Genomic DNA, 23,912 nt, shown 5'->3' with positions numbered 1-23,912 from the left:
AAAAATGGCTGGGTTTTTTTTTTCCCCCAGCCATTTACAAGTAAGCTGCAGGTATGGTGGGCCTGTCATCCCAGCCTTCGGAGCCTAGACAGGAGGGTAACCCAATGAAACCTTGTCAAAACAACAAACAACAACAACAACCACCCAAACAGCATCTTCCTTTTCACCCAACATCTTAAGCAACTGAGAACGCGTCTCTGAGAGCCTGTGACAGAAGTGCCATCTGCTACAGTTAGTTAACGGATGTTTAGCTCTAACACCCCAACCACAGACACTGTTGGTGTCTCCCGCTGCTGACAAAAATTAAAGGGCCCAGTCTTTAGAACCAGCTCCTGAGAGCTTTAATTCTCATGTCACTGGCTTCCCCGGAACTTGGGGAGCGAGCTCCTGGGTACTTGGAGTTTAATTATGATTTTCCAAAGCTGTCCAGCAGTGATCTGAGGGTCAAGGCCGTTCCAGCTTCCATGATCCTCCTCCACCCACTTGTCTGAAGTGGGGGTGTCCAAGCCCCTCCAAGCCTGCATGTCCCTTAGCCCCTCTCTCCTTTCTTTCATTGGATCCTTCAGGTTGAAAGTTCAGGAAGCCTGCAGAAATTGATCCGCATCAGGAATCCCTGGGGACAAGTCGAGTGGACCGGGAAGTGGAATGACAAGTGAGAAGGGAACAGGGTGGGTGGGCCCCGGGTGGGTGGGCCCCGGGTGGGTGGGCCCCGGGTGGGTGGGCCCCGGGAGCGCACATCCTACAGGGAGGGCGGAGGAGGGCCAAGGGGTGGGGCCAGAGAGCACACACCCTACATGGAGGGCTGAGGAGGGCTAGCTGAAGCTCAGAGAGGTGGCACTGTGGGCAGTGCCAAGAAATGAGGTCCTGAGGTCACTCCTCACACCGCGTGGGCCCCAGGCCTGTGACTCGCTAAGGGGTTTTGCAAACAGGTCACCACTCAGCACTGGGGAGCCATGGCCTGGCCCAGGCCTCCAGCGGGGCACATTCTTTCCTACCTCACGGTCAGGTCCGTGGTCCCTCCTTCCTTTTCCAGCTCACGTTCACTCTGCTATTGGGCCCTCTGGGGGAAAACACACCCCACAGGCTAGTGAGATGGCCTAGCAGGCATCACTTGGCGCCAAGCCTGATGCCTGGGACCCACGTGGAGGAAAGAACCTGCTAACCACAAGTCGTCCTCTAACCTTCAAAAAAGCACTGTGTGGGCTGGTGAGATGGCTCAGTGGGTAAGAGCACCCGACTGCTCTTCTGAAGGTCCAGAGTTCTAATCCCAGCAACCACATGGTGGCTCACAACCATCCGTAACGAGATCTGGCGCCCTTTTCTGGAGTGTCTGAAGACAGCTACAGTGTACTTACATATAATAAATAAATCTTAAAAAAAAAAAAGAAAAACAAAACAAAAAAGCACTGTGGCAGAGCACACCATCACCCTGCTGGAATATTCGAGGGGGCACACACACTCTCGCGTGCGCGCACACACATACACACACACACACACACACACACACACGTACACACAATTAAGTGTAAACAAAAAATAAAGGAATAAAAGGCACCGTCATCCTAATAAATCAAGGACATGAACTGTGTGCCAAGAGCAGGAATGAGCCTGTTGATCCCCAGGGCTTTCCTGTAGCTGTTAAGCTTCAACCCTCTGGGACAAAAGCTCCTTTGAGCCGCTCCACCTGGTCCCTCCACTCTTTCCCAGAAGCGCTTTCCCTTCCTCTACCCCTTTTCTGGCTTGTTCCAGGCGGCCCTAGCCTCAGCAGAGGACCGCCTATGGGCAGACTTCCTTCCGGGTTGCTCTGGGGGTGGTCCTTGGTGGATTTCCAGTTGCCCCTAAAAGAGCTGCCAGGAGCATCGTCCCTGACACAGCAATGCTCCTCCATCCCTTGATGGTGGGCCTTGCTCATTTTTACTCTTCTATCCACCGTGTTCCAGGAGAGCGTGACCTCTCCCCTAGCTCCCTGCACAAGCTTCTGTGCTTCTTAGATTATGTTTTGTGTTTCTCCACGGGGTCTGGATGCAGGTGGGAGAATCCTTTCCTTTCTAAGGTGTGGGCCCTCGGAAGGTAGTAAAAGTGGGTGTGTTCTGAGCCTCAACCTTTGGGGACTGTGGAGAGACATGGTCATTACCACACACTGATTCCTAAGGCCTCTCTTCTTGCTTCGCTTTCCAGTTGCCCCAGCTGGAACACGGTTGACCCAGAAGTAAGGGCAAATCTAACAGAACGGCAGGAGGATGGAGAATTCTGGTAAGGCAGCAGGGGCTGCAGGGACATTCCTAACCAGACCACCAGTCAGAAATGCGTTCAACACACTGAGGACGTGTGGTAGGGCAACCTGGCTTTGCTGCTCTTTATGCATTTAAGTCCCAAGCAGGTGGCGCGCCTCTGTAATCTTAGCTCTCTAAAACTTGAGGAAGAAGGCTCTCAAACTGGAGACCAAGCTGCATAGCCTTGGCTATCAAGAAAGAACCTGTTTCCAACAAAGAAAAAAAAAAAAAACTCTATATGATCCTAAACAGCTTTTAAATCTCTTCAATTTGTTCATCTCAGCTGTGGGGTTAACACTCAGCAATTTCACAAGGGCTGAGAGGAATTCCTTCAGAAATGTTTAGACCCCAAGAGAAAACAGAGAAAGATGAGACCTTTTCTTCCATCAGTCTCTAAAGAGAGATCCTTGGCTCATTAAGAAACCAACTCTAAGCCGGGCGGTGGTGGTGCACGCCTTTAATCCCAGCAGTCGGGAGGCAGAGGCAGGCGGATTTCTGAGTTCGAGGCCAGCCTGGTCTACAGAGTGAGTTCCAGGACAGCCAGGGCTACACAGAGAAACCCTGTCTCGAAAAACCAAAAAAAAAAAAAAAAAAAAAAAAAAGAAAAAGAAAGAAAAGAAAAAGAAAGAAACCAGTTCGTTAGTGAGCAGAGAGGGTCCTCTGTGTGTGCATTGCTCCCACAGAACACCTTGAGTGGATATTGTTTGTTCCGAGAGCCCATATGTTGTTTCGGTTCGTACTTATTCATGGCTTTCATTCCACATCTGAGAACTCTGGGGTGCAAAGAGAACTCATCAATTTGCCCCAAATCACCCGAGAAAGTGGCTGCTACAGAACTAGATTTGGAGCCTCCGAGTCTGGCCATAGCACCCATCACTGAGTCTTAGACAGCCCCCACCCCACCCCCCATCAACCAGGTAGAAGATTAAGGTTAAGCCAGTGTCTTTTATAACTCTGGACACCCTGTCTGTGCTTTGCTAGGATGTCCTTCAGCGACTTCCTGAGACACTACTCTCGCCTGGAGATCTGCAACCTGACCCCGGACACCCTCACCTGTGACTCCTACAAGAAGTGGAAACTCACCAAGATGGATGGGAACTGGAGGCGAGGCTCCACCGCAGGGGGCTGCAGGAATTACCCAAGTAAGGGCCATGACCATGTGTGGCTCTGGTCCCGTGGCCTCCTACCTGACTAGATATGCCACTCAGCCTGGAAGCCCAGGGGACTTGGCACCCACTCACCCAGGCTCCCATCTTCTTCCTAAACCACCAGCCTGTGTCTCAACATCCTTTTCCCCATTTTCTCAGCCTTACTACGTCCTGCATTCATTTGCTGTGATGTCCTTTAGACCCCCACATCCCCTGGTGGCTGCGACCTCCATCTGGCTATGGAGGCAGTGCTATGTCCTAGTTCATAACGAGCCATCCCAGGCCCTCATGCAGTGCATCCTGGGGCACACCAGCCTCTCAGGGCAGTCTGCCACTCTCTTGTGTGTCAAGTTCACTTGTAAAATGTTTAGAGCTGGGTGTTGGTAGCTGTACTCCTTTAATCCCAGCACTTGGGAGGCAGAGACAGGCAGATCTCGGAGGTGGAGGTCATTGTGCTGTACAGAGTGAGTTCCGGGACAGCCAGGGCTACACAGAGAAACGCTGTCTCAAAAAGAATGGGAGAAAGAAAGATGAAAGAAAGAAAGAAAGAAAGAAAGAAAGAAAGAAAGAAAGAAAGAAAGAAAGAAAGGAGGGAGGGAGGGAGGGAGGGAGGGAGGGAGGAAGGGGGAGAGAGGGAGGAAGGGGGGAGGGAGGGGGGAGGGAGGGAAGGAAGATGAAAAGAAAGAAAGAAAGAAAGAAAGAAAGAAAGAAAGAAAGAAAGAAGGGAGGGAGGGAGGGAGGGAGGAAGGGGGGAGGGAGGGAGGGGGGAGGGAAGGGGGAAGGAGGGAAGAAAGAAAGAAAGAAAGAAAGAAAGAAAGAAAGAAAGAAAGAAAGGAGGGAGGGAAGGAGGGAGGGAGGGGAGAGGGAGGGGGGAGGGAGGGAAGGAAGATGAAAGAAAGAAAGAAAGAAAGAAAGAAAGAAAGAAAGAAAGAAAGAAAGAAAGAAAGAAAGAAAGAAAGAAAGAAAGAGGAGGGAAGGAAGGAAGGAAGGAAGGAAGGAAGGAAGGAAGGAAGGAAGAAGGGAAGGGAAGGGGAAGGAAGGAAGAGTTGACTGAGGCCAGGCCGTGTCAGGAGAGGGCTCCTCCTCTGCTCTGCTCTCTTGATCCCTTTGCTGATCTCTTCTGTTGTCCTCACAGCTCAGTCCTCTCCTCCTCTTTGTCCCCTAGACCTGTCTGATCTCGATGACACTGCCAGTCGTAGGATGGAGTGTACATAGAGTACTGGGAACTGTCCCAAAGAGCTTCATCTATGTATTAATCTTCTCGAAGAAGTCACCCATTTTCCTTTCCAACTTGAGGATGACGGGACTGGGCCAAGGGAAGTGGCTGGTCCAAGGCCACAGAGCTTCCTGGGGTTTGAACCCAGGCGATGTGGCTACGAAGTCACTCTTACTCTGGAGGCAGGCCATGGTCATATATTGACTCTTGTTGCAGATGAGGAGACAGAGGTTCGAGGTGATATACCAGACCAACAGAGCAAGTAGACTAGCTGGCCAGTCCCTCCAGTCCCAGCACGCAGTCACCAAGTGGCAGTTCTAGAGGCTACCACTGAGAAGCCCCTCTGCCACCCACAGGAGCACCCTGTACCCGTTAGATGGGAGGTCCACAGATACTCTCTCAAGGACCTCAGAGTGAATGTTCTTGGCCTTGGGGACCCTTTGCCTCTACAGTACTTACTCAGTGCCACCGAGGTAGCCTAGAGCTTCATACACACGTGAGTGTGTGCCAACACAACTGAGTTTAAAGAAGCAGTTGTAACATGGCTGCCAACACTGTGAGACCGTGTTTCTAATTCTACCCCAGAGGTCATTGCGTGAGGGGTGGGAGGCAGTCAGATGGCGGGGGGGGGGGGGAAACCTCAGGGTCTTCCTGCAGGTGGGCTTTGGAGGTATGGGTTGTAGAGGTACCATGAGGGTGAACAAGAGACACAGATGCTTTTGGTCTTTGCATTTGCCAAGGGGTGGGGGCCAAAAGACAGGCACAGTGTGGGAAGATGTCCTTAGGGAGCACCAAGGCAAGCCAGCGGTGTAAGGGCAGAAAACAAAGAACAATTCCTGATTTAGGTCCTCCTGAGATTTATACTGTGCCAGTGGCCCTCCATTTGCTATGACCTGGGTGATAAGCCTTCGGGAAGACTTCGTAATGAGACCAAGACCGTAACTCTGATGGGAGTGATTACCTCACATGCCTGGTGCCCCCGTTCAGTCCCTAGTACTTGCAACCCCTGCACTGCAGAGGTAGAGTCAGGAGGATCAGAAATCCAAGCTCATCTTCAGAGACATAAGCAAGTTTGAGGCCAGCTTGAGCTATAAGAACTTGGTGCCAGAGGAGAGAACCCGAGGAAGCAGTCTCCTCATGATAGCTGCAGGCATAGCACACCTCTGTCAGTATCCACTCCATCTAAAGGGTTGGTTTCCTTTGGCCTCTTCTGTGCTTCCTCGTCTCCCACCGGCTCCTTTTTTCTCATCCTTGACTGACCAGCTCAGCCACAAGGCCAGGCCCGCCCCAGTTCTCAGCTCCTGGACATTTATTTATTCAGAGCTGGGTTCCTCTGACCCTGTTCCACAGATACCTTCTGGATGAACCCTCAGTACCTAATTAAGCTGGAGGAAGAAGATGAAGATGATGAGGATGGGGAGAGAGGCTGTACCTTCCTGGTGGGTCTCATCCAGAAGCACCGACGGCGGCAGAGGAAGATGGGCGAGGACATGCACACCATTGGCTTTGGCATCTATGAGGTATGGGCAGACGATGGGTGGAGCTCTGCCTTGCCCTGCCTTCTCCCAGCCCCAGCAACTCAGACCCCAGAGGCAAGACTTGGAATAAGACAGAGGACAGGGAACTTAAGCCAAAATAAAGATGCCAGCTCAGCCAGACTTAGCAGTAGCTGACCCAAGGTCTGTACAGCTGTTTGTGTCCCCAGGGACCTTCTGGCCCTTCCTGGGCTCCCACGAGTTCCGTGCTTGGAAAAGACTTCAGTGTCCCTGTTCACATTCCGTAGTCCTACAATTCTGGTTGGCCCAGCAAACTCAAAAGAAAAAAAAAAAAAAAAAAAAGACTTAAGCTAGAACAGAATATTCTAGAGCACACCAAGACGTATTGTGAAGCTTATGGCTCCTAATGGTCAGAGACCAGCCAAGTCTTTGGCCTGGATGGGCAAGAGCCCACAACAGAATAAAGAAGTGTCATTGTGCTCCCCGGGGACCTGCAGGCTGCAGCTCTGCTCTCACAAGCCCCTAACTGCTCAAGGGGCCCTCTGTCATTCCAAGCCAAAGCAAAGCCCGCCTGCTCAACTGCGCCAGATGGGCAGCCTTGGCAAGGCCATCTCTCTCTCTCTCTCCTTCAAGCTAAGGGCTAGAGCCAGGAGACCTGACTCCATGTGAGGAAGGCTCAGCGGCAGAAAACATGGCCTTGCTCCGCAGATGGGCAGAGCACTGAAGACCTCAGGGTGGCTGTACAGGTGCCTTTTTGTTTAGTGAGTGAAGCCCGGCAATTTGCTGGACTCCTCCTGGTCCTGCAAGCCCAGCGCCGGTCGTGGCCCCATGTTTAGCAAGGTCACGTGGTAGCCTCAACATAACTTTGGGTAATGGTAAACATTACCAAGCCAAGCCTTGCCCACAAACTCCAACCACACTCTTAGCACTCTGGGAAAACAGACTAGGTGTCAGGGAGAAGGTCCGGCTCCTGTGCGCATCCCTGGCAACATGGCTGCTTCTGATTGGCTGCTGATCTGAGCTCCACCCACCAACCTGAGAAATGGGGTTGGCCAAAAACCATCAGTTGCAAAGTATACCTGGTATATTCTAGGCCTCTGAAACGGAGGCTCAGAAGCTGAGGACTTGGGCAGAATAGCTCAGAAATGCAACGTGAATTGTGTCTGCTCACCCGTGCACTTGGAAGTCCAGTCCTGGGCTTTCAGAGGTGGGCAGGATGTTGCCCGTTATCAGTCCCATTTGACATGTAAGAAAACTAAGGCCAGTGAGGGGAAGTGGCTTAGTGGAGGAGATCCATACAGACTGGATGTGGCTGGCTTCCTCCACCTGTATTCAGTCCTACTTTCCCTGAACAAGAGGTGGGTGTGGGCTTCCACACGGCCAGATGATAACCAAAAACAAGTCACCACATGCATGAATGGTGGGTGGTAAGGGCCCGTGCGCCGTATCACCGGGTCCTAAGATGGTTTCCTTCCAATGTGGCCTACGTACTTTGAGTTGCAGTGCTGACCTAGTTAATAATGCCGGAGCTACCTAGAAAACACTCGGTGAAGAGTCGGGCACAGTGCTGATGTGTTCACGTCTGCTTCCCAAATCTGAACCAGGCCTCCTTTGTTTTTCAGGTCCCAGAGGAGGTACGTCGGGCACATGTCAGTCCCCAACCCCAGGCCTCCGCCTGCCAACAAGATTGAGGCTTAGCCAATCTGAACTCAGGGAGTAGTGGGAGCTTCGGAAGGGGCTAATGGCTGAGGGATGAGTCCTTGACTCCACAGAGGCCCCGTGGAGGTGGCTTCAACTCTGGGGCCGACTGGACTAAGCTCAGGGCTAAGTATCTAGAGAGTTCATTAGTTCTTACTGTTTCCCCATGACCCTAGAGTAGCCCTGAGAACAAGCGGTGGGGAGGGGGGAGGGGGAGCAGAAGCAACTCCCAGGCTACATGACCTTCCTCCACGCATGACATTCTATCTGAGCTTTGCTTTCCTTTCCAGTGTAAGTAATTAGCCATCACCCCCCTGGGCACTGTGGGCATGAACTGGGGTACAGAAGGCCACAGTTAACAGTAATAAAATGCATAGCAGTCAAGTGACTCAAAAGGCCATTTATTAAATGGCCACACCAGGTGCCCAGACCCATCCATGGGCATTCAGATAGACAGTTGAGTTTTACTGAGCTGTGGGCCCAGCCCTGGGTTATATCTAGTTTGCCAGCTGGGCTCCTTTCTCTGCCTTGTCTTTCCTTTTGTCAGCATGTGAAACACAACCCAGAACAGACCTGGGCCCTGCGTGAGGGAGGGGCCTCTGGCACCCTGATTGTCACCTCGGGCAAGGTGGACGGGAAAGGGACATTCCTGTCACACCTGGTCATGCCTGAGCTCCTTACTAGTCATGTGATGCTTGGGGTGGAAATTTTGATCCCTGTCTAAAATGATGCAGGCATCATCCCATTGTCCCTCTGGGAGTGAACGTGACAAACTTTCAAGCTCTGTCCTCATTGCTTTGTTTAACCATCAGCTAACAGGGCAGACCAACATCCACCTCGGCAAAAACTTTTTCCTCACGACCCGAGCCAGGGAGCGGTCAGATACCTTCATTAACCTCCGAGAGGTCCTCAACCGCTTCAAGCTGCCCCCGGGAGAGTATGTCCTCGTTCCCTCCACCTTCGAACCCCACAAGGATGGCGATTTCTGCATCCGAGTCTTCTCGGAGAAGAAGGCTGACTACCAGTAGGTTCTACTACCTCTCCCTGTTCCCAGCCTTGGTCTGCCCTTCACCTTTCTTTTGCTCTAATACCAGCAGCACTTGACAGGTCAGTGTAGGGCTGGAGAGCTCTACTCAAGGAAAAAGCCACTCAGGACATCTTAAGTTGGAACAGGGCAGCTGGGGAAGGGAGTGGCTTGCAGTCCAGTTTCACAGTCTGTCTATGAATTACCAATCGTTAATATCATGTTAATGGTCCGTGTACACCCTCTATGAGCTTAAACCTGGCATAACCCTTGCTTTCCCAGGTCATGTGTAATGGATAATGTCAATTTCCAAAACCTTCCCAGTTTTAGTCAGGAAGTGTCTGGTGGAGCCTTTTAAGTAGATATGACAAGTTTCCACCATTGTCCCTGTGGCTTCAGCTCATAGTACCGTCTGCTACCCTGTCACCCTGTCAGTCATTTAGCCAACAGACAGAACCACCCCTGAGCAGTGTAAGCCCAGGAGGATCACTGAAAGGCTGTAGGGACCCCAGCACTGATGGGGCACCAGGGACAAAATGGGGAGGACAGGTCAAGGGCATTCTGGAGAACCATAGTTGGGACAGCCTTTGCCAAAGACCCAGAGGTCCCATAGATTGTGTCTGATGGGGTGGGTATAGGCCAGTCTCTACCCATCACCTCCTGTGAAAGGAAGAGGCGGAGGGAGAGAGACCAGGGTACCTTTGCTTCAAGATAATACAGGACAGCAAAAGAGCTTCGGTTCCCAACAGCTGTGAACCAATAAATGCCACTAGAGCATGACGGTGGCTCCCTGCCATGACAGGTCCTCCTGTTTGATTGAAGCTTGCTGCAGGGAAAGGGCCGAGTCATTTCACTGGGGGAGTCCCAGTGTGTCCAGCTTCGTCTCCACTGATGAGATGGAGTCAGGCCCTAATATCACTGTGAAGGCTCTGCTCTGGTCAAACCCTATCCTGCTCTTCTCCCAGGAAAGAGTTAGTCCCCAAGGTAAGCTTTCTGCCACTCAAAGCTGCTGCCCTCACCTAGAATAGTCAACCTACTGCAGATCCCAGTTAGTAGCACTTAGAAGTCCCTTTACTCTCTCGTGACAATTCAGGCCTGCAGGTGGGACTCTTAGTAACCTAGTTTAACATTACATGCTCCCAAGGGAAGCCTTCCTAGGCTTAAATATCCTCAGCAAAGGACCCAGCTTGTGTAAGGGACTGTATGAGAGTAAGCTAACTTTGCCATCAGGTTCCATATGGCTTGCTCCAGCCCAATGTGGGACAGAGTCGGAGGTTCATACAAGCAAGGATGAGAGCTTTCTCATGGCAAAGAATGTTTTAGATGGAACTTCAAAGTTGTCCTTTGAGACCAGGGATGTAACTCAGTGGTAGGGTGCTTGCTCAGCTTTGTGAGGCCCCAGCACTTAAAAAAACAAAAACAAAAAACCAAAACAAAACAAAACACCAAAGCTAAGAAACAGATGCCAAGAAACTGTCTAGCCAGAAGCTAAGTGAGTCTCAGAGCCCTTGCTCTATTCCACACGGGAAGCTGTTTGATAAAGACTCAAAGCAACAAAGTATCTCTGCCCTGGCTACTGTTGCCAAGGGGCTGTGTTATCACAGAAACTCCCTGTGCCACAGCATGCTGGATGTAAACACTGCTGTTCCATCTCAACTTCTGCAGAACTTCTGGTTCACACTCTCCAGCCCCCTAGTAACAAAATATCCCTCTGTTTCCAGAGCTGTTGATGACGAAATCGAGGCCAACATTGAAGAGGTATTTCTTCCTAGCTCTCTAACTCTGTGCATTTGATGGGCACACAGTATGTGACAGAGAAAAACACTGCGGGGGTGGGGGTGGGGGTGGAGTGGGGGTGGCTGGGCTGTGTGAAGACACTTTGAAAGCCAGGCTACAGCCAATCTCTTGCTCATTAAAGCCTGAGGGGTGGGGAAGGACAGATCACCAATGCTGCACTCAAAAGGCTGGGTGCTGGTCACTCCCTCGCTCAACCTCACTTTTATCATTTATAAAATGGACTCAAAGGATGATGAGATTCCTCACGTTTCTGAGATTTCCAAGAATGGTTCAGTGGTAAATCCCAAAGGGCTTTTAGGGAATATAATACAGGACGTTCACCCAAGGCCCAGTCTTAGCAAAAGGACTGCAGGCTAGAGAAAGGAAGGGGTCTTGCTTCCTCTCGCTGAGGCCCTGAGCTGACTCTGATTGGATCATAGTTGCTGAAGTCTGGTGTTTGTCATATGTACCCAGTGAGACACCAAACGGTTTGTAATTGACTAAACTATTCCACGGCATTCCACTGGGCTCCTGTTGGATGGACCATACAAGGTCATTTTAGTTAAATATTAAAGATACTTGGGATCACAAGAAGTTAAAGGGTAACCTGCCTGCGGTGTGGTTTCCACTTCCTTTCATGGGCTTTAGCTAAAACAAAACCAAACACCTTACTTAGCTGGGCATGGTGGTGCACACCTGTGACCTCAGCACGGGAGAGGTACAGGCAGGAGGATGAAGAGTTCAAAGCATCCTTGGCTCTACAGTGAGTTCAAGGACACCCTAGGCTACTTGAGATCCTGTCTTGAAAAGGAAAAAAAAATATCTTAAAAGACAGGTGTGGTGACACATACCTGTAATCCCAGCACTAGGGGGAAGAATGAAGAATTCAGGCCATTCTTAACTACATAAGGAGTTTGGGGCCAGCTTGTCTCAATACAAAGCAAAATAATTAATTCTTCATATTGCCATTCATTGTAAGGCCAGTATCCTAAGAATTCTGGCCTAAGGGACAGGAAGACTGGAAATGGGGGGGGGGCACCATGGGAGGGGGAAGGGCCCTTGCTGTCAATCTCCCCTTTAACAATTTCCTGTTTCTGTCGCTCGACTTCTAGATTGACGCCAATGAGGAGGACATTGACGATGGATTCCGAAGGCTCTTTGTTCAGCTGGCTGGAGAGGTAGGTGTCACCGAGGTCCGGCTGACATAAAGAAGTGACTTCCTGGAGGAGACTTCCATCTAAGGGGGAAGAAAGCAAACCAAGCAAGAGCTGAAGAATTGTCCCTGTCACTCAGACTCTCAGCTCAGCACCCCTTGTTCACATCCTCTCAAGCCCTCTGCTGCTGACTTCTGGGGCAGCCCTCTTCATAAGATTCTCATGTTGAGGTTTTTTTGTGTGTGTCCTCTCTGTCCCATGCCAACGGAGACATGGAACTTGACTCCCAGTCTTGACCTCCATACACATACCTGAGATCAAAGGGTCCCATTCCTCTGGAATGTAAGCAGTTTACACCAAAGAATTACTTGCCTTTTTCTTGAACTAGTTCCCTAGCTCTACAGTCCCACTATAGAAACAGTCCGCCCTTTCTTCCCAGCAACTCCAGAAGCAAAGGGTTGTTCTCCACTGTGTAGCTCTCTCCAGTGTAACCATGAAGCAGGCTCATCACAGTGCCAAGTCAGATGCTGTTCATGCTGAGGCACCACCTGTCTCCCTCCCCTCAGGTTCTCAAGGGAAGGGGCCTCAGAGAAACTTACCATCCCCACTGACTGAACCACACACATCCCTCCACACACACACCCTGGGCCTTATCCATGTTGCATACATTATACAAACACATCTAAGTGAACAGAGTTAGTTGGACCATGTCTGAGGGACTCTGGCAAGTGACCCCAGAGAGATGAGCCATCTTGGAAATAGCTGATTTTTTTTTCTTTAATTTATTTATTTACTCACTTATCAGCCCTCCTCTCTCCCAGTGCCCCTCACACAGGTCCTCCCCCATTCTCCCCTCCCCTTCTCTGAGAAGAATGACCCCGTCCCTCAGTCACGGCAGGACTAGGTGCATCCTTTCCCACAGAGGCCAGGCAAGGTGACCCAGGAAATGGCTGGTCTTAAGCAGTTTCAGGAAGCCCAAAGTCTGAGTTGTAGAGGGTAGAGAAGGCCTGCCAGGTAGGAGGGATGGTTAGAGAGCACTAGGCTGCCACAGAGAAAGAGTGACTGACTAGACCCAGTATGTGCCCTCCATTATGATAGTATTGCTAAACACAAGCCAGGGCAGTACTTAGTGTAGGCTGGGGACAATAGCACCAACATCACTTAGGTTGTTAACAGTACATTCAAGATTGCATGGCTAAGATGCTAACCACAGAGAGCCCATAATGATGTTGTGGTCATATGTCCACAGGATGCAGAGATCTCTGCCTTTGAGCTGCAGACCATCTTAAGAAGAGTTCTAGCCAAACGTAAGTGTCCCCTTTGCAAATCCATCATCATACTCTTCCCTCTTTGGATGTGAGGGGACATGGGATTCCCCCCTTCAGGCACAAGTCAGCAGCTGTGGCTAAACCATCACCCTCTGCTCCTACACCGGTGACTTTTGCACTGTCAGCACTGGGGAGATATAGGACAGAGCAGACTCTGGGTGAGGTCATGCCCTAGAGCAGAGGTTCCTGGGTCTAGAGATCACAGATCAAATCCAGGTTCTTCCATGTAGGAGCTCTGTGATCTAAACCAAGTTTGACCATCTGTCAGACTCCCCCCACCCCCATCTGAAAAATAGACATACTATGACTTCCTCTTCCCAGTGGTGAATATTACTTCGTGAGATAACATATAAAATCTGCCTGCACGCTGTAAATGGAAGCTCTTATAATGACTGGATGGTAAGAAAAGGCTAAGAGGCCCAGAGGATGGACACCACAGTCCTGAGTTTCTAAGTTCTCTGCCTACCTAGGGGAGAGGTCGCCTGTCACTGATTGGCCAGAATGGCGGACAATATGCCATCTTACCCACAGGCTAAGAGAGATTGATTGCAAAGTCTCAACTCCTCACCTTGAATTAAATGAGCTTCAACTCACTTGAGCCAATGGGACAAATAAATAGCGTCTAGATTCTGGAAATACATGCTCAAGCCCAGGCTGGAGGCGTCCATAGAGCAGGGAACAAGACTAGGTGGAGGCCTGAGAAAGAGGCAGAGCCAAGGATATCGCAGCTTTTTCTTTTTCTTTTTCCTTTTTAATCTTATGGTTATTACTTTAAAATTTTCTTTGCTTTTAAAAAGTATGGCTATTAATTTTCACATGTATATATGTGTGCACGCATGTATGTGCACATATGTATATGTGTGCACATATGATTGTGTGCACATGTATCTGCACAGAGGTGTGTGTGCACTTGAACTCCACAGTACACACGTAGAGGACAATATGCAGGAGCCGTTCTTTAATTTCTACTGCATGGGTTCTAGGCATTGAACTTCGGTCATCAGACTTGCTGACAAGCACCTTTTACCTGGTGACCCATCTTGATGGCCTTTTTGGCTTCTATAGCCTAGAATGACCTCCTTGAACTTGGTGTGTAGCCCAGACTGGTCTTGATCTCACAGCAGTCCTCCTGCCTTGGGCTCATAAGTATTGAGATTATAGGTGTGATCAGCCATGCCAGCTTTTCTAGCTGTTTCTTAAATAAGAAGTTAGCCAAAGGCCTGGAGAGATGACTCAGCAGTTAAGGGAACTAACTGCTCTTCTGAAGGTCTTGAGTTCAAATCCCAGCAACCACGTGGTGGCTCACAACCATTCACAATGAGACCTGACGTCCTCTGGTGCGTCTGACGACAGCTACAGTGTACTTAGATATAATAATAAGTAAAATCTTTAAGAGAGAGAGAAAGAGAGAGAGAGAGAGAGAGAGAGATTTAAAAAAAGAATTGATCCAAAGACTACTGCTCACCTCCCCTGCTGTTGCTCATCCCTAGGGAAGAGGGGAAATATATTTCTCCCACCTCCAATCCTTACAAATCATGATGCCCCGACATGATAGTGGATAGTTAGCATGCCATGCCTGAAGTCATGCAGATTAGAAACAGGCACACACATCGTGACATCCCAAGCATCAGCTCTACCTGTCATAATGGATGCCCCATGGACTCCAGGGACCGCCGTTCCATCTGACACCACCAGATGGCCTCCTACTTGACCCCTCCGAACAAAAGCAAATCCTTGTTTTAAAGCCAAAGAATAGCCCAAGGTCTGTAGGGTCATCCATCCTTGGTGTGTGTCCCTCACAGACATGGGAGACAGTGGGTTGCAGCATGTGGTTCGTGCTGTAGGATAGCATCTATTCTTCACAGAACACTCAGCAGTCAGAGTGAGGGTGGCTGGAGCCAGCATCCAGGCAAGCCAATGCAGGGCTTCCCCAGGGCTGCGCTCAGCTGCACTCTCCCTCTTCCAGGACAAGAGAATAATAGTCTTTACCCTTGTGGCTGCCTGGCACAAGGATGGTGAGAGGACTCCTTGAATGTTGGCTGTAGTGCATGTAGAAGACAGAGTCTCTTTGTCTCTCACAGCTGGAATGCAGGAAGAGCCAGGCCATGCTTGGTCCAGCCTGCTTCTAGTTGAGGAAAAGCATGTGCTGTTGAGCTCAGGCCCCTCCCCTGCCTGCCTGGTGACTCCTGCCTTCTGCCTAAGTGTCCCCACACAGCCTCATGACCATACTGGACAATGGGTTGCTGTCTAATGGAACAAGTTTAGTGTTGAGATGTAGGCCCAAATAGTCTACAAAAACATCACCAAAAGGGTTATTCCGTGTCGCCTGGAGAGATGGTATGGGGGTAATGTGCTTGCTGTGCTGGCACGAGGGCCTGAGTTTGAATCCCTAGAACCCACGTAAAGCCAGGCACAGTAGCATGCACCTGTAACCCAGTGTTCCTATGGTGAGATGGGAGATGGAGACAAGAGTCCCCAGAATCTTATGGGCATCCCAGTCTAGCATCCACAGGGGCTAACAACAAAGAGACTCTGCCTCAACCAAAGTGACAGGTTAGTACTGACACTCAAGGCTGTCCTGACTTGTATGTACCATGAGCCATGGTACATACCCATCCATACTCATACACATGCAAACACATCCATCATACACATACATTACTGTCATTCTCATTACACACCCACACACATGCACACACACACACACACACACACACATGCACACACACACACAGTTGCTCCTCATGAAGCCCGTGGGGAGTGTGACAAGAGTCTCATGCCACCTGCCACCACCAATGGGCTCACCTAGTAAGGTGCAGTAGGTTCTGGGTCCTCGGATCTCTCTGTCATCTCAGACAGAGACACAACTGTCTGCAGATGGACCAGTGGATCTGCTGCCTTCCTCTCTCTGCTCGGAACCTACAATGAACACACGTGCTCTCTGGCTGTGTGTGACCAGCAGCAGTTTTCCACCCTGTCAGCATTTAAAGGCCCAGCTATAATCAGGTGTGATAGATGGCACATGCCCATAATCCCAGCCCTTGGGAGTGAATCAGAAGAAGTGCTGAGTTTGAAGCCTGCCTGAGCTCAATCACAAAACTCAAAAAGTCCAGTCATATTTTTTTTTTTTTTTTTGGTTTTTCGAGACAGGGTTTCTCTGTGTAGCCCTGGCTATCCTGGAACTCACTTTGTAGACCAGGCTGGCCTCGAACTCAGAAATCCGCCTGCCTCTGCCTCCCGAGTGCTGGGATTAAAGGCGTGCGCCACCACGCCCGGCTGCTCAGTCATATTTTTTTATTCTTTTATTGCTTATTTTGATATTAAACCCTGTTTAATATGTCCGTGGCAGTTATACAAAGAAATCAAACATGTCTAAGACTTTCTGTACCATCCCCGTTTGACAGCCAGTCAAACATGGCTAAAGTAATCCAATTGGCTGCTGTAGTGGTCAGCACAGAGGAAGAACATGTTTATCTTTGTAGAAAGTTCTGGGAGACAGTGCTGGTCTGGAAGGCTCTCCTCATACATCTATTTTATCTTCTAGGCCAAGACATCAAGTCAGACGGCTTCAGCATCGAGACCTGTAAGATCATGGTGGACATGTTGGATGTATCCTTTCACACGCTCCAGAGAACAGAGCCTGCTTCCTCAGAGAGGGGAAAGTGAGTCCACTCCCACCTGCCCTCAGAGGCTTGAGGTGCGGACAGGCAGCCTGGCAGGTCTGGGGCTAGAAACCGGGGCCATACACTTGCCATCTCTGGTGTCTTCTTGGGTGACATCATTCTCTTCCTTTTCCTAAGCAGAGCTTCCCTAAACCATAGTGGGTCTGACATGAATCCGTGTCCTTGGCAAGATTTCCTTCTAAAACCATGTGTGGCGGCGCACTTCTGTTAATTCCAGCATATGGTGGGGAGCAGGAGGATTTCCAGTTTGAAGGCAGCCTGGGCTACATAGAAAAACTGTCTCAAACAAACAAAACGTTTCTAGAGCTGAAGATGAAGATGTCTGCCTCCTCTGTTATTTGTTCTCTTTGGCCTATCCCCTCTGGGTTGCCCATCTGTCCCTGGAGCAGACTAGCCATGCTCTCTCCCCATTTCTAATGCTCAGTATTGGAACAGTCCCCATGTCTATGACACCGTGTCTACTGGCCGCACGGCATTTACCTATGACATAGCTCCCTTCACAAGACGCCTCTTCACAATACCCAAATATTGCCCAAGGGCCCAGATCTGTCTCTCACCTCCTAACAAACTGTCTAGTGAGATCTGGGGGCCCCATAGCCCCTCAGTCAGCAGACAGCAGGGCTCTATCACACCCTTCCTGCTGTTCCCTTTTGAGGAAACTCAAGGGTGTGAATGAAAAGCAGAAGGCAGCTTCTCTGTGAAACCTCCCTGTGCTTGTGTTGGGAAGACCAACAGAGCCAGCCCGTAGGCCAACTGGATGCCATTGTACCCAGTGAGTGCATACTCCAGGAGCTTTCCTTAACCGAGGGCAGGAAGACGGGAGTGGCAAGCTCGGCCTGAAGGAGTTCTACATCCTCTGGACGAAGATTCAGAAATACCAAGTATGGGCCTGGGTACCCTGGGGCAGGTAGATCAGTGTTGGGGAACATCCTGGCATATATGTTAAGATGTAACTGTTCTGGAGGGTAGGGGCACAAGTCCTTGTATGCAAGGACTTCGCAAGTGACATAGCCTTGTCCTTTCCTTTGCCTGATAAGTGACCAGAAATGAGGTCACTGCCAAGAGTTTCCAGAGAAGGCTGAGGGGAAGCCCTTCAAGCCCACTCAGCAGACACCTCACAGGCATCTTGATACTGTTTTGCTTTGGGTCACGGTTCTAATGAGCATTTTGCGTGTTCCAGAAAATTTACCGGGAAATCGACGTGGACAGGTCTGGAACCATGAATTCCTATGAGATGCGGAAAGCACTGGAAGAAGCAGGTAACACTTTAGACCCTCCCCTCCTCGCCTGTGTTTTCTGCTGAGCCCTTCTATACTGTATAACAAAGCTTTGCTTCTGGGTCTGGAGATGTAGCTCAGAGGTAGAGCTCTTACCTCCCATGCACAAGGCCCTGGGTTCTATCCCCGGGAGCAGCCTGGTAGAACAAGCAGGTGAAGCCAGCTTTCGAGTGTGTGTGTCTTTCTTGGCGTGTTTGTCTGTGTGTATGTGCACATGTGTATCCTTCTTCATACTCCTCACACTCTGCTGCTGCTGCTGTATGTGTGTGTGTGTGTGTGTGTGTGTGTGTGTGTGTGTGTAGTCCTCACACTTTTCCCTGCAAAGCTGATTTGGTAGAATCTGACTGTGTCAGCCTTCAGGAAAGCCCCAGCAGAACAGATATCAGTAACTAGGATGTAAACCTAGCAAAGACCAACACAGGAGACCTCTGTGCTTTGAGGACAAATCTGACTACAGGAGACTCCAAACAATAGTGATTTAAATAGGGTACATCTTTCCTTCAAGCAGCCAAGGCTGGGATGGGGCCTCCTATTGTTAGCACTCCAGGTTCCTCCTATCTATTGCTTAGGGATCTGGGACAACAGGTCACCACCATCACATGCTGTCAGTAAGTCCACACACAAAGGGTTCCTTGCTTTTGAAGGCACACCCATGACTTCTGCTCACACACACCATTGGCCAGAACTTGCTCACAGTGTCTCATACAGCAAAGAAAGCTGGGAAATACTGACAACATGCCCAGCCAGCCATGGGCCTGTTGAAGTTCCCTTTTAGTTCACAAGGAAGATTTAAGATTAATTAGTTTGCCACAATCAGTTCTCTGTTAAAGCTAAACCTTCCTAAAACTAATCTCCAAGAACTAAGTTAGAAAAAATGGCATCATAGTTATCAATACAGAGTAGCAAGACCATTGCTACTGACTGGTTCCCAACACACACTGGGCAGCTCACAACCACAACTCCAGCTCTCAGGGATCCAGCACCCTCTTCTGGCATCTGCAGGTACTGCATACAGGTGGTGCACATGTAGAAAAGTGTGCTGGTTCAGTGGGCAAGAGCAACCACTGTGGATCCCAAGGATCCTGGTTCAAATCTCAGGAAGTGCTTCATGGCTTACAGTTGTCCGAACTGGCTGGCAAGATGGCTCAGCGGGTAAGAGCACTGAGTGCTCTTCCAAAGGTCCCGAGTTCAAATCCCAGCAACCACATGGTGGCTCACAACCACCCATAATGAGATCTGACGCCCTCTTCTGATGTGTCTGAAGTCAGCTACAGCATACTTATGTATAATAAATAAATCTTTGGGCCAAAGCAAGCAGGGACTGAGCGAGTGGGGCCAACCGGAGTGAGCAGGGTTGATAGGAGCAAGCAGAGGTTGTAAAAACTCAATTCCCAACAACCACCTGAAGGCTCACAACCATCTGTACAGCTACAGTGTACTCACATATATAAAATAAATAAATAAATCTCTAAAGAAAAGCAGGTACACACATATAAATGTTAAAAATATAAAAATAAAGTGATGGGGAGAGAGAGGAGAGAGAGAGAGAGAGATTGGTTCCACAGCATGCGAGGAGAGCTAGATGGTAGTTCTGACACTGACAGAGCCAAGCAGTGGACCTGACACTCACAAATGGTTCCTTGTCCCCTCCAGGTTTCAAGCTGCCCTGTCAACTCCACCAAGTCATCGTTGCCCGGTTTGCAGACGACGAGCTAATCATCGACTTTGACAATTTTGTGCGATGTTTGGTCCGTCTGGAAACGCTATTCAGTACGTGGCTAAGGCCTCTCTCGGTGGTTCTGAACTGTGGGTCCCAACCTCTTTGGGGTGTGATGACCCTTTCACAAGTCTCGCCTAAGACCGTAGGAAAACACATTACCATTCATAACAGTAGCGAACTTCCCATTGCGAAGTAACAATGAAAATAATTTTATGGCCAGGGTCACCACACCATGAGGAGCTGTATGAAAGGGTGGGAGAGCAAGGATGCTTGAGAACCACTGGCCTATCTCGTCCTTCACGGGTGGTTGGGGGGCCGGGGTGCAGTCACTGGATGTGTCTGTGAATTGAGAATAAATTTCCCTGTCGTTAAACTGGGGAAGCAGGGAAGAGTAGCATCCAACAGAAATCAGCTGCCGCACCAGACGCTGCTGCAGCCTGCAGCTCTGCTCCCTCATTCTCACACCCTGACCTCTCTCCGCAGAGATATTCAAGCAGCTGGACCCTGAGAACACTGGAACGATACAGCTCAACCTTGCCTCGGTAAGTCGACAGCTCACACCGACCCTGACTCCTGGGAAGGCTGCTGCAAGATGGGTCAGAACAGGCTACTTTGGGGGCTACCTCAACAAGTTGTTCCTGGGGTAACTGACCCGAACAGTTTGTTCCTAGGGTGACCTGAACAGGCTACTCCTAGGATGACGTTCTTTTGAAATTTTGCTTCTGGATTTTTTTTTTCTGGTCTGTTGGGGATAGGCCTGTAAATGGTTGGGAAGTCCCATGATGCACTTTGAGTTGCTATTTCTGAACGACTTGCTTATTCTCCAACACACCTGGTCCTCTTGTCCCATGAGCTTTGACTGGATCATAAGCACTGGGTTAGACTAAGGTGGCTGGGTATACCAAATGGCTGAGGAGAGAACTGGTCAGCATCTGAAAGAATGGGCTTGTAGAATGAAACCCTTAGGGTAGAATCAAGGCCCACTTCTAGGATGACCTGCCTGCCATTCATAGAACATATCTACTTAAAGCATTTTCTAGGACAAATACTTCTCTCCACTCTCTTCTCTTTAAAAGGAAACTAACAACAATCACACATATTTGCCATGATAGGCTTAGTGTCTGGATCTCAACAACACATCTCTGAGATCAATGTGGTAGGCAACTTCACCGAAACCAAAGCGTAGCACATCCCCTTGTAATCCTGCTAACAGAAGGCTCACACTCACAGAAGCAACTGAGTAGTAGAGAGCCTGCTGAGCACTTATAAGGCCCAGGTTCAAGTCCCAGCACTGCAGAAAATATTAAAATCAGCAAAGAATCCAAGACCACATGAGTGCAGTTGGTCCCAGAGCTTGGTGGGGCATAGTCCACAGAAGGATGCTGTACTGGGTGCGAACACCACTTCTCCGTGTCACACAGGACAGCAGAATGGCAAGACACAGTTAACTTTTTTTTTTCCCTTGAATTTTGAACTCTGATGCTCAAACAGCTGTTCACTGCTCTGCCATGTGTTTAAAGTGGAAACCTTTTAACCAGTTACAAATGACCAGCTGCTTAAAGCTATATTGTTTTATCACCTGGAACTCACCCTTAGCCTAAGCCTGCTGTTTAAAGGGAATCAATACAACTGGAACATGAAACACGCCATGCTAGGTTCTAGAAACTAGCCTATTTCCCATTTCTGCAGGACAGCCAACTCTGGCAACCCCACCCCACTCTCTGCTCACACATACTGGCTTGTCTATGCCGACCAGCCCTTTCCCATCTCCTAAGGAATGTGTACCCTCCATTTCACTTACCTTTCACAGGTTCCCAAAGTTCCCTTAGGAGACATTGCCAAGGAGGAGCCATGACTACAAAGTTGCCCCTTAGTTATGCTGTGACTTCCATGATTTCAACCTCAGTTGTGGGTTATATAGCCCCAGCTGTCCTTTCCCAAGTCCTGATGAGTTGGTGTATTCCACATCAATTTAGAGTCTGATAGAGTTCCTATCATTCCACTATAGAACTGACAGTAGAACCAAGGCTGAAATCAGAGGGGTTTGGATGTTCACATCACAAACCTACTTGTGTGTGTGTGTGTGTGTGTGTGTGTATGTGAGAGAGAGAGAGAGAGAGAGAGAGAGAGAGAGAGAGAGAGAGAGAGAGAGAGGTTCTCATTATGTAGCCCTGGCTGTCCCAGAATTCTCTATGTAAACCAGGCTAGCCTCAAATTCACAGCAATCTGCCTGCCTCTGCCTCCCTATAACTCAAGGTATGCGTCACCACACCTGCCCCCAAACCTCTGATGTGGTGTGTTGAGGCAGAAGTGTGAGGAGCTGGTTCACATGTTATTTGAATGTCGTATTCAATACTACATTCACGTATTCAATACTACAACAACCACCAGTTCAAATCACACAAATTATCAAACTCCTAAGACGAGACTCCAGAAGGTGGGTTCCGCCATCTCCAGAATAACTCAAAGCCACCCATAAGGTCTTTCATTTTAACAACGCTCCCTGAATGACTGTTTTTTTTCTTTTTCATCTTTTCACAGTGGCTGAGTTTTTCCGTACTCTAAAGTTACATGCCTGGAGAAGTCTCGTGGAAGAAAACAGTCAATGCCTACACTTAAACACTTTGTATCTGGACCTTGAACTTACGGGAACATTGACTTCATTGGATGATTATAACTGAAGAATATAACCGTCTGGGATAGATGAACTTTCCACATATCAGAGTAACAGATTTGCATATTATTAAGCCAAATGCAAATGAATTGCATAACCCCTGGTAAGGTCAGAGGAAGCTTTACGCCTGTAAATAGTATATCCTTTTTACTTCTACACATTGTCCTGGCCATAGCAATATTAAATCAGGAAGGAATGCAGAGAACTTTAAATAACTGGGCAAATAGTAAGCCAATCTCAGAGGCCACAAGGCCTTGATGGGACTATATGAAGAAATTTTAACTTTTAAATGCAGTGGTGGCACCTGCCACAGCAGCCCAGAGACTGCCGCTTGCCCTGAGCGAACTGAGAAATACAATGACGAAGTAGTCTGATGGAGGCATCTAAAGAAACCAGTCTGATGGAGGCATCTAAAGATGGAGCCAGGAGTGTCTGACACAAGGCCAACCTGGGCTGCCTAGCAAGACCCGATCTCAGAAAATAAATGCCAATTTTAAAAAAAGGGCATGCTTGCTTCCATCATTTGGTTCTAACAGAAGATGGTTTTTATACACCTTTAGCATTCTTAAACTCAAGTCCTTGACCATATTTGGCCTTAGACGCTTAGGTCTGACAAGTAGTAAGTAATGAGATCATTCTGACCAACTGAGCCAGGTGTGCCATCTGCAAGAAGATCGTGATAAACGCCAGGGACTGTGCCTACGGCTGGGGAGGACAGGGCTCAGAAGATCTTCTGAAAACAACCAAGCTGGCTTCTTCATCCTGGGAAAATGCTAGCAACCATACAGACATATTGCCTTATCTACTTCCAAACGTACTGTTAATAAAGAGTTACAACGCAGTCGCACCATGCCTTGTTTTTCTTCATAGAGCGTGGCCCCCATGGGAGGGCTTAGGAGCACACAGGTAACAGCTGGGTTCTACTGACATGAGGTCTGCTGCTCTGAAAGTTCAGACACTGAGAAGGCATCTTGCCTATAATTAAACTACGGAACTGTACAACATTTTTAAAAGTCTAGTTCAGAAGTGCTGGTCACTCTGGCAGAAAGGACAATCCTAATTTCACCTGCTTGGTCTGGTTTAGGTCGGTTTTGGGAAAGCCCCCTATATCATTGTTGGCTCCAGAGCTTAGGCCTGCTTCTGTGGGGATGGGGGGCCAGTGTGGGAGCTGAGAAACCCACATAGTAAATCACTAGTCTAGGGCTAGGCCTGTCGCTGGTGATCCTTGAAGAATCACAAAACGGGAAGGGAAGAAAGAAGGCAGCATGATGGGAAAGTGCTACCCACTATTTCATGGACAGTTTCGTGGGTAGATCCTCACCTCCTAGGGGCAGGGAATATATAACAGGACTGCATATAGTCCAGACAGATCTGGACCTATGTAGCTAACATTGGCCTTGAACTCCTGATCCTCCTGCCTCCACCTCCACAGTTGGGGAATTATA

General features: G+C 49.2%; 1 protein-coding gene across 1 annotated transcript in view; it reads left to right on the top strand.

Annotated features, from left to right (window-relative positions):
• The window catches only part of Capn2 (calpain 2), a 51,423-nt gene extending 28,109 nt beyond the window's left edge, over positions 1-23,314 (top strand). The window contains exons 7-21 of the mRNA XM_085843525.1: positions 567-652; positions 2,179-2,253; positions 3,255-3,415; positions 5,988-6,157; positions 7,756-7,767; positions 8,644-8,855; positions 10,577-10,613; positions 11,744-11,809; positions 13,035-13,092; positions 16,658-16,722; positions 17,609-17,677; positions 17,977-18,055; positions 19,727-19,843; positions 20,277-20,335; positions 22,335-23,314. Coding sequence (XP_085699651.1) covers positions 567-652; positions 2,179-2,253; positions 3,255-3,415; positions 5,988-6,157; positions 7,756-7,767; positions 8,644-8,855; positions 10,577-10,613; positions 11,744-11,809; positions 13,035-13,092; positions 16,658-16,722; positions 17,609-17,677; positions 17,977-18,055; positions 19,727-19,843; positions 20,277-20,335; positions 22,335-22,358 — 1,290 coding nt within the window. The 3' untranslated portion in view covers positions 22,359-23,314. The remainder of the gene's footprint in view (positions 1-566; positions 653-2,178; positions 2,254-3,254; positions 3,416-5,987; positions 6,158-7,755; positions 7,768-8,643; positions 8,856-10,576; positions 10,614-11,743; positions 11,810-13,034; positions 13,093-16,657; positions 16,723-17,608; positions 17,678-17,976; positions 18,056-19,726; positions 19,844-20,276; positions 20,336-22,334) is intronic.
• The last annotated feature ends 598 nt before the right edge of the window (positions 23,315-23,912 follow it).

The sequence above is a fragment of the Mus caroli genome, unplaced genomic scaffold (genome assembly GCF_978045245.1).
Source record: "Mus caroli unplaced genomic scaffold, Mus_caroli_1 scaffold_1, whole genome shotgun sequence".
Classification (NCBI taxonomy): Eukaryota; Metazoa; Chordata; class Mammalia; order Rodentia; family Muridae; genus Mus; species Mus caroli.
This window is presented reverse-complemented; position numbering and strand designations above follow the sequence as displayed.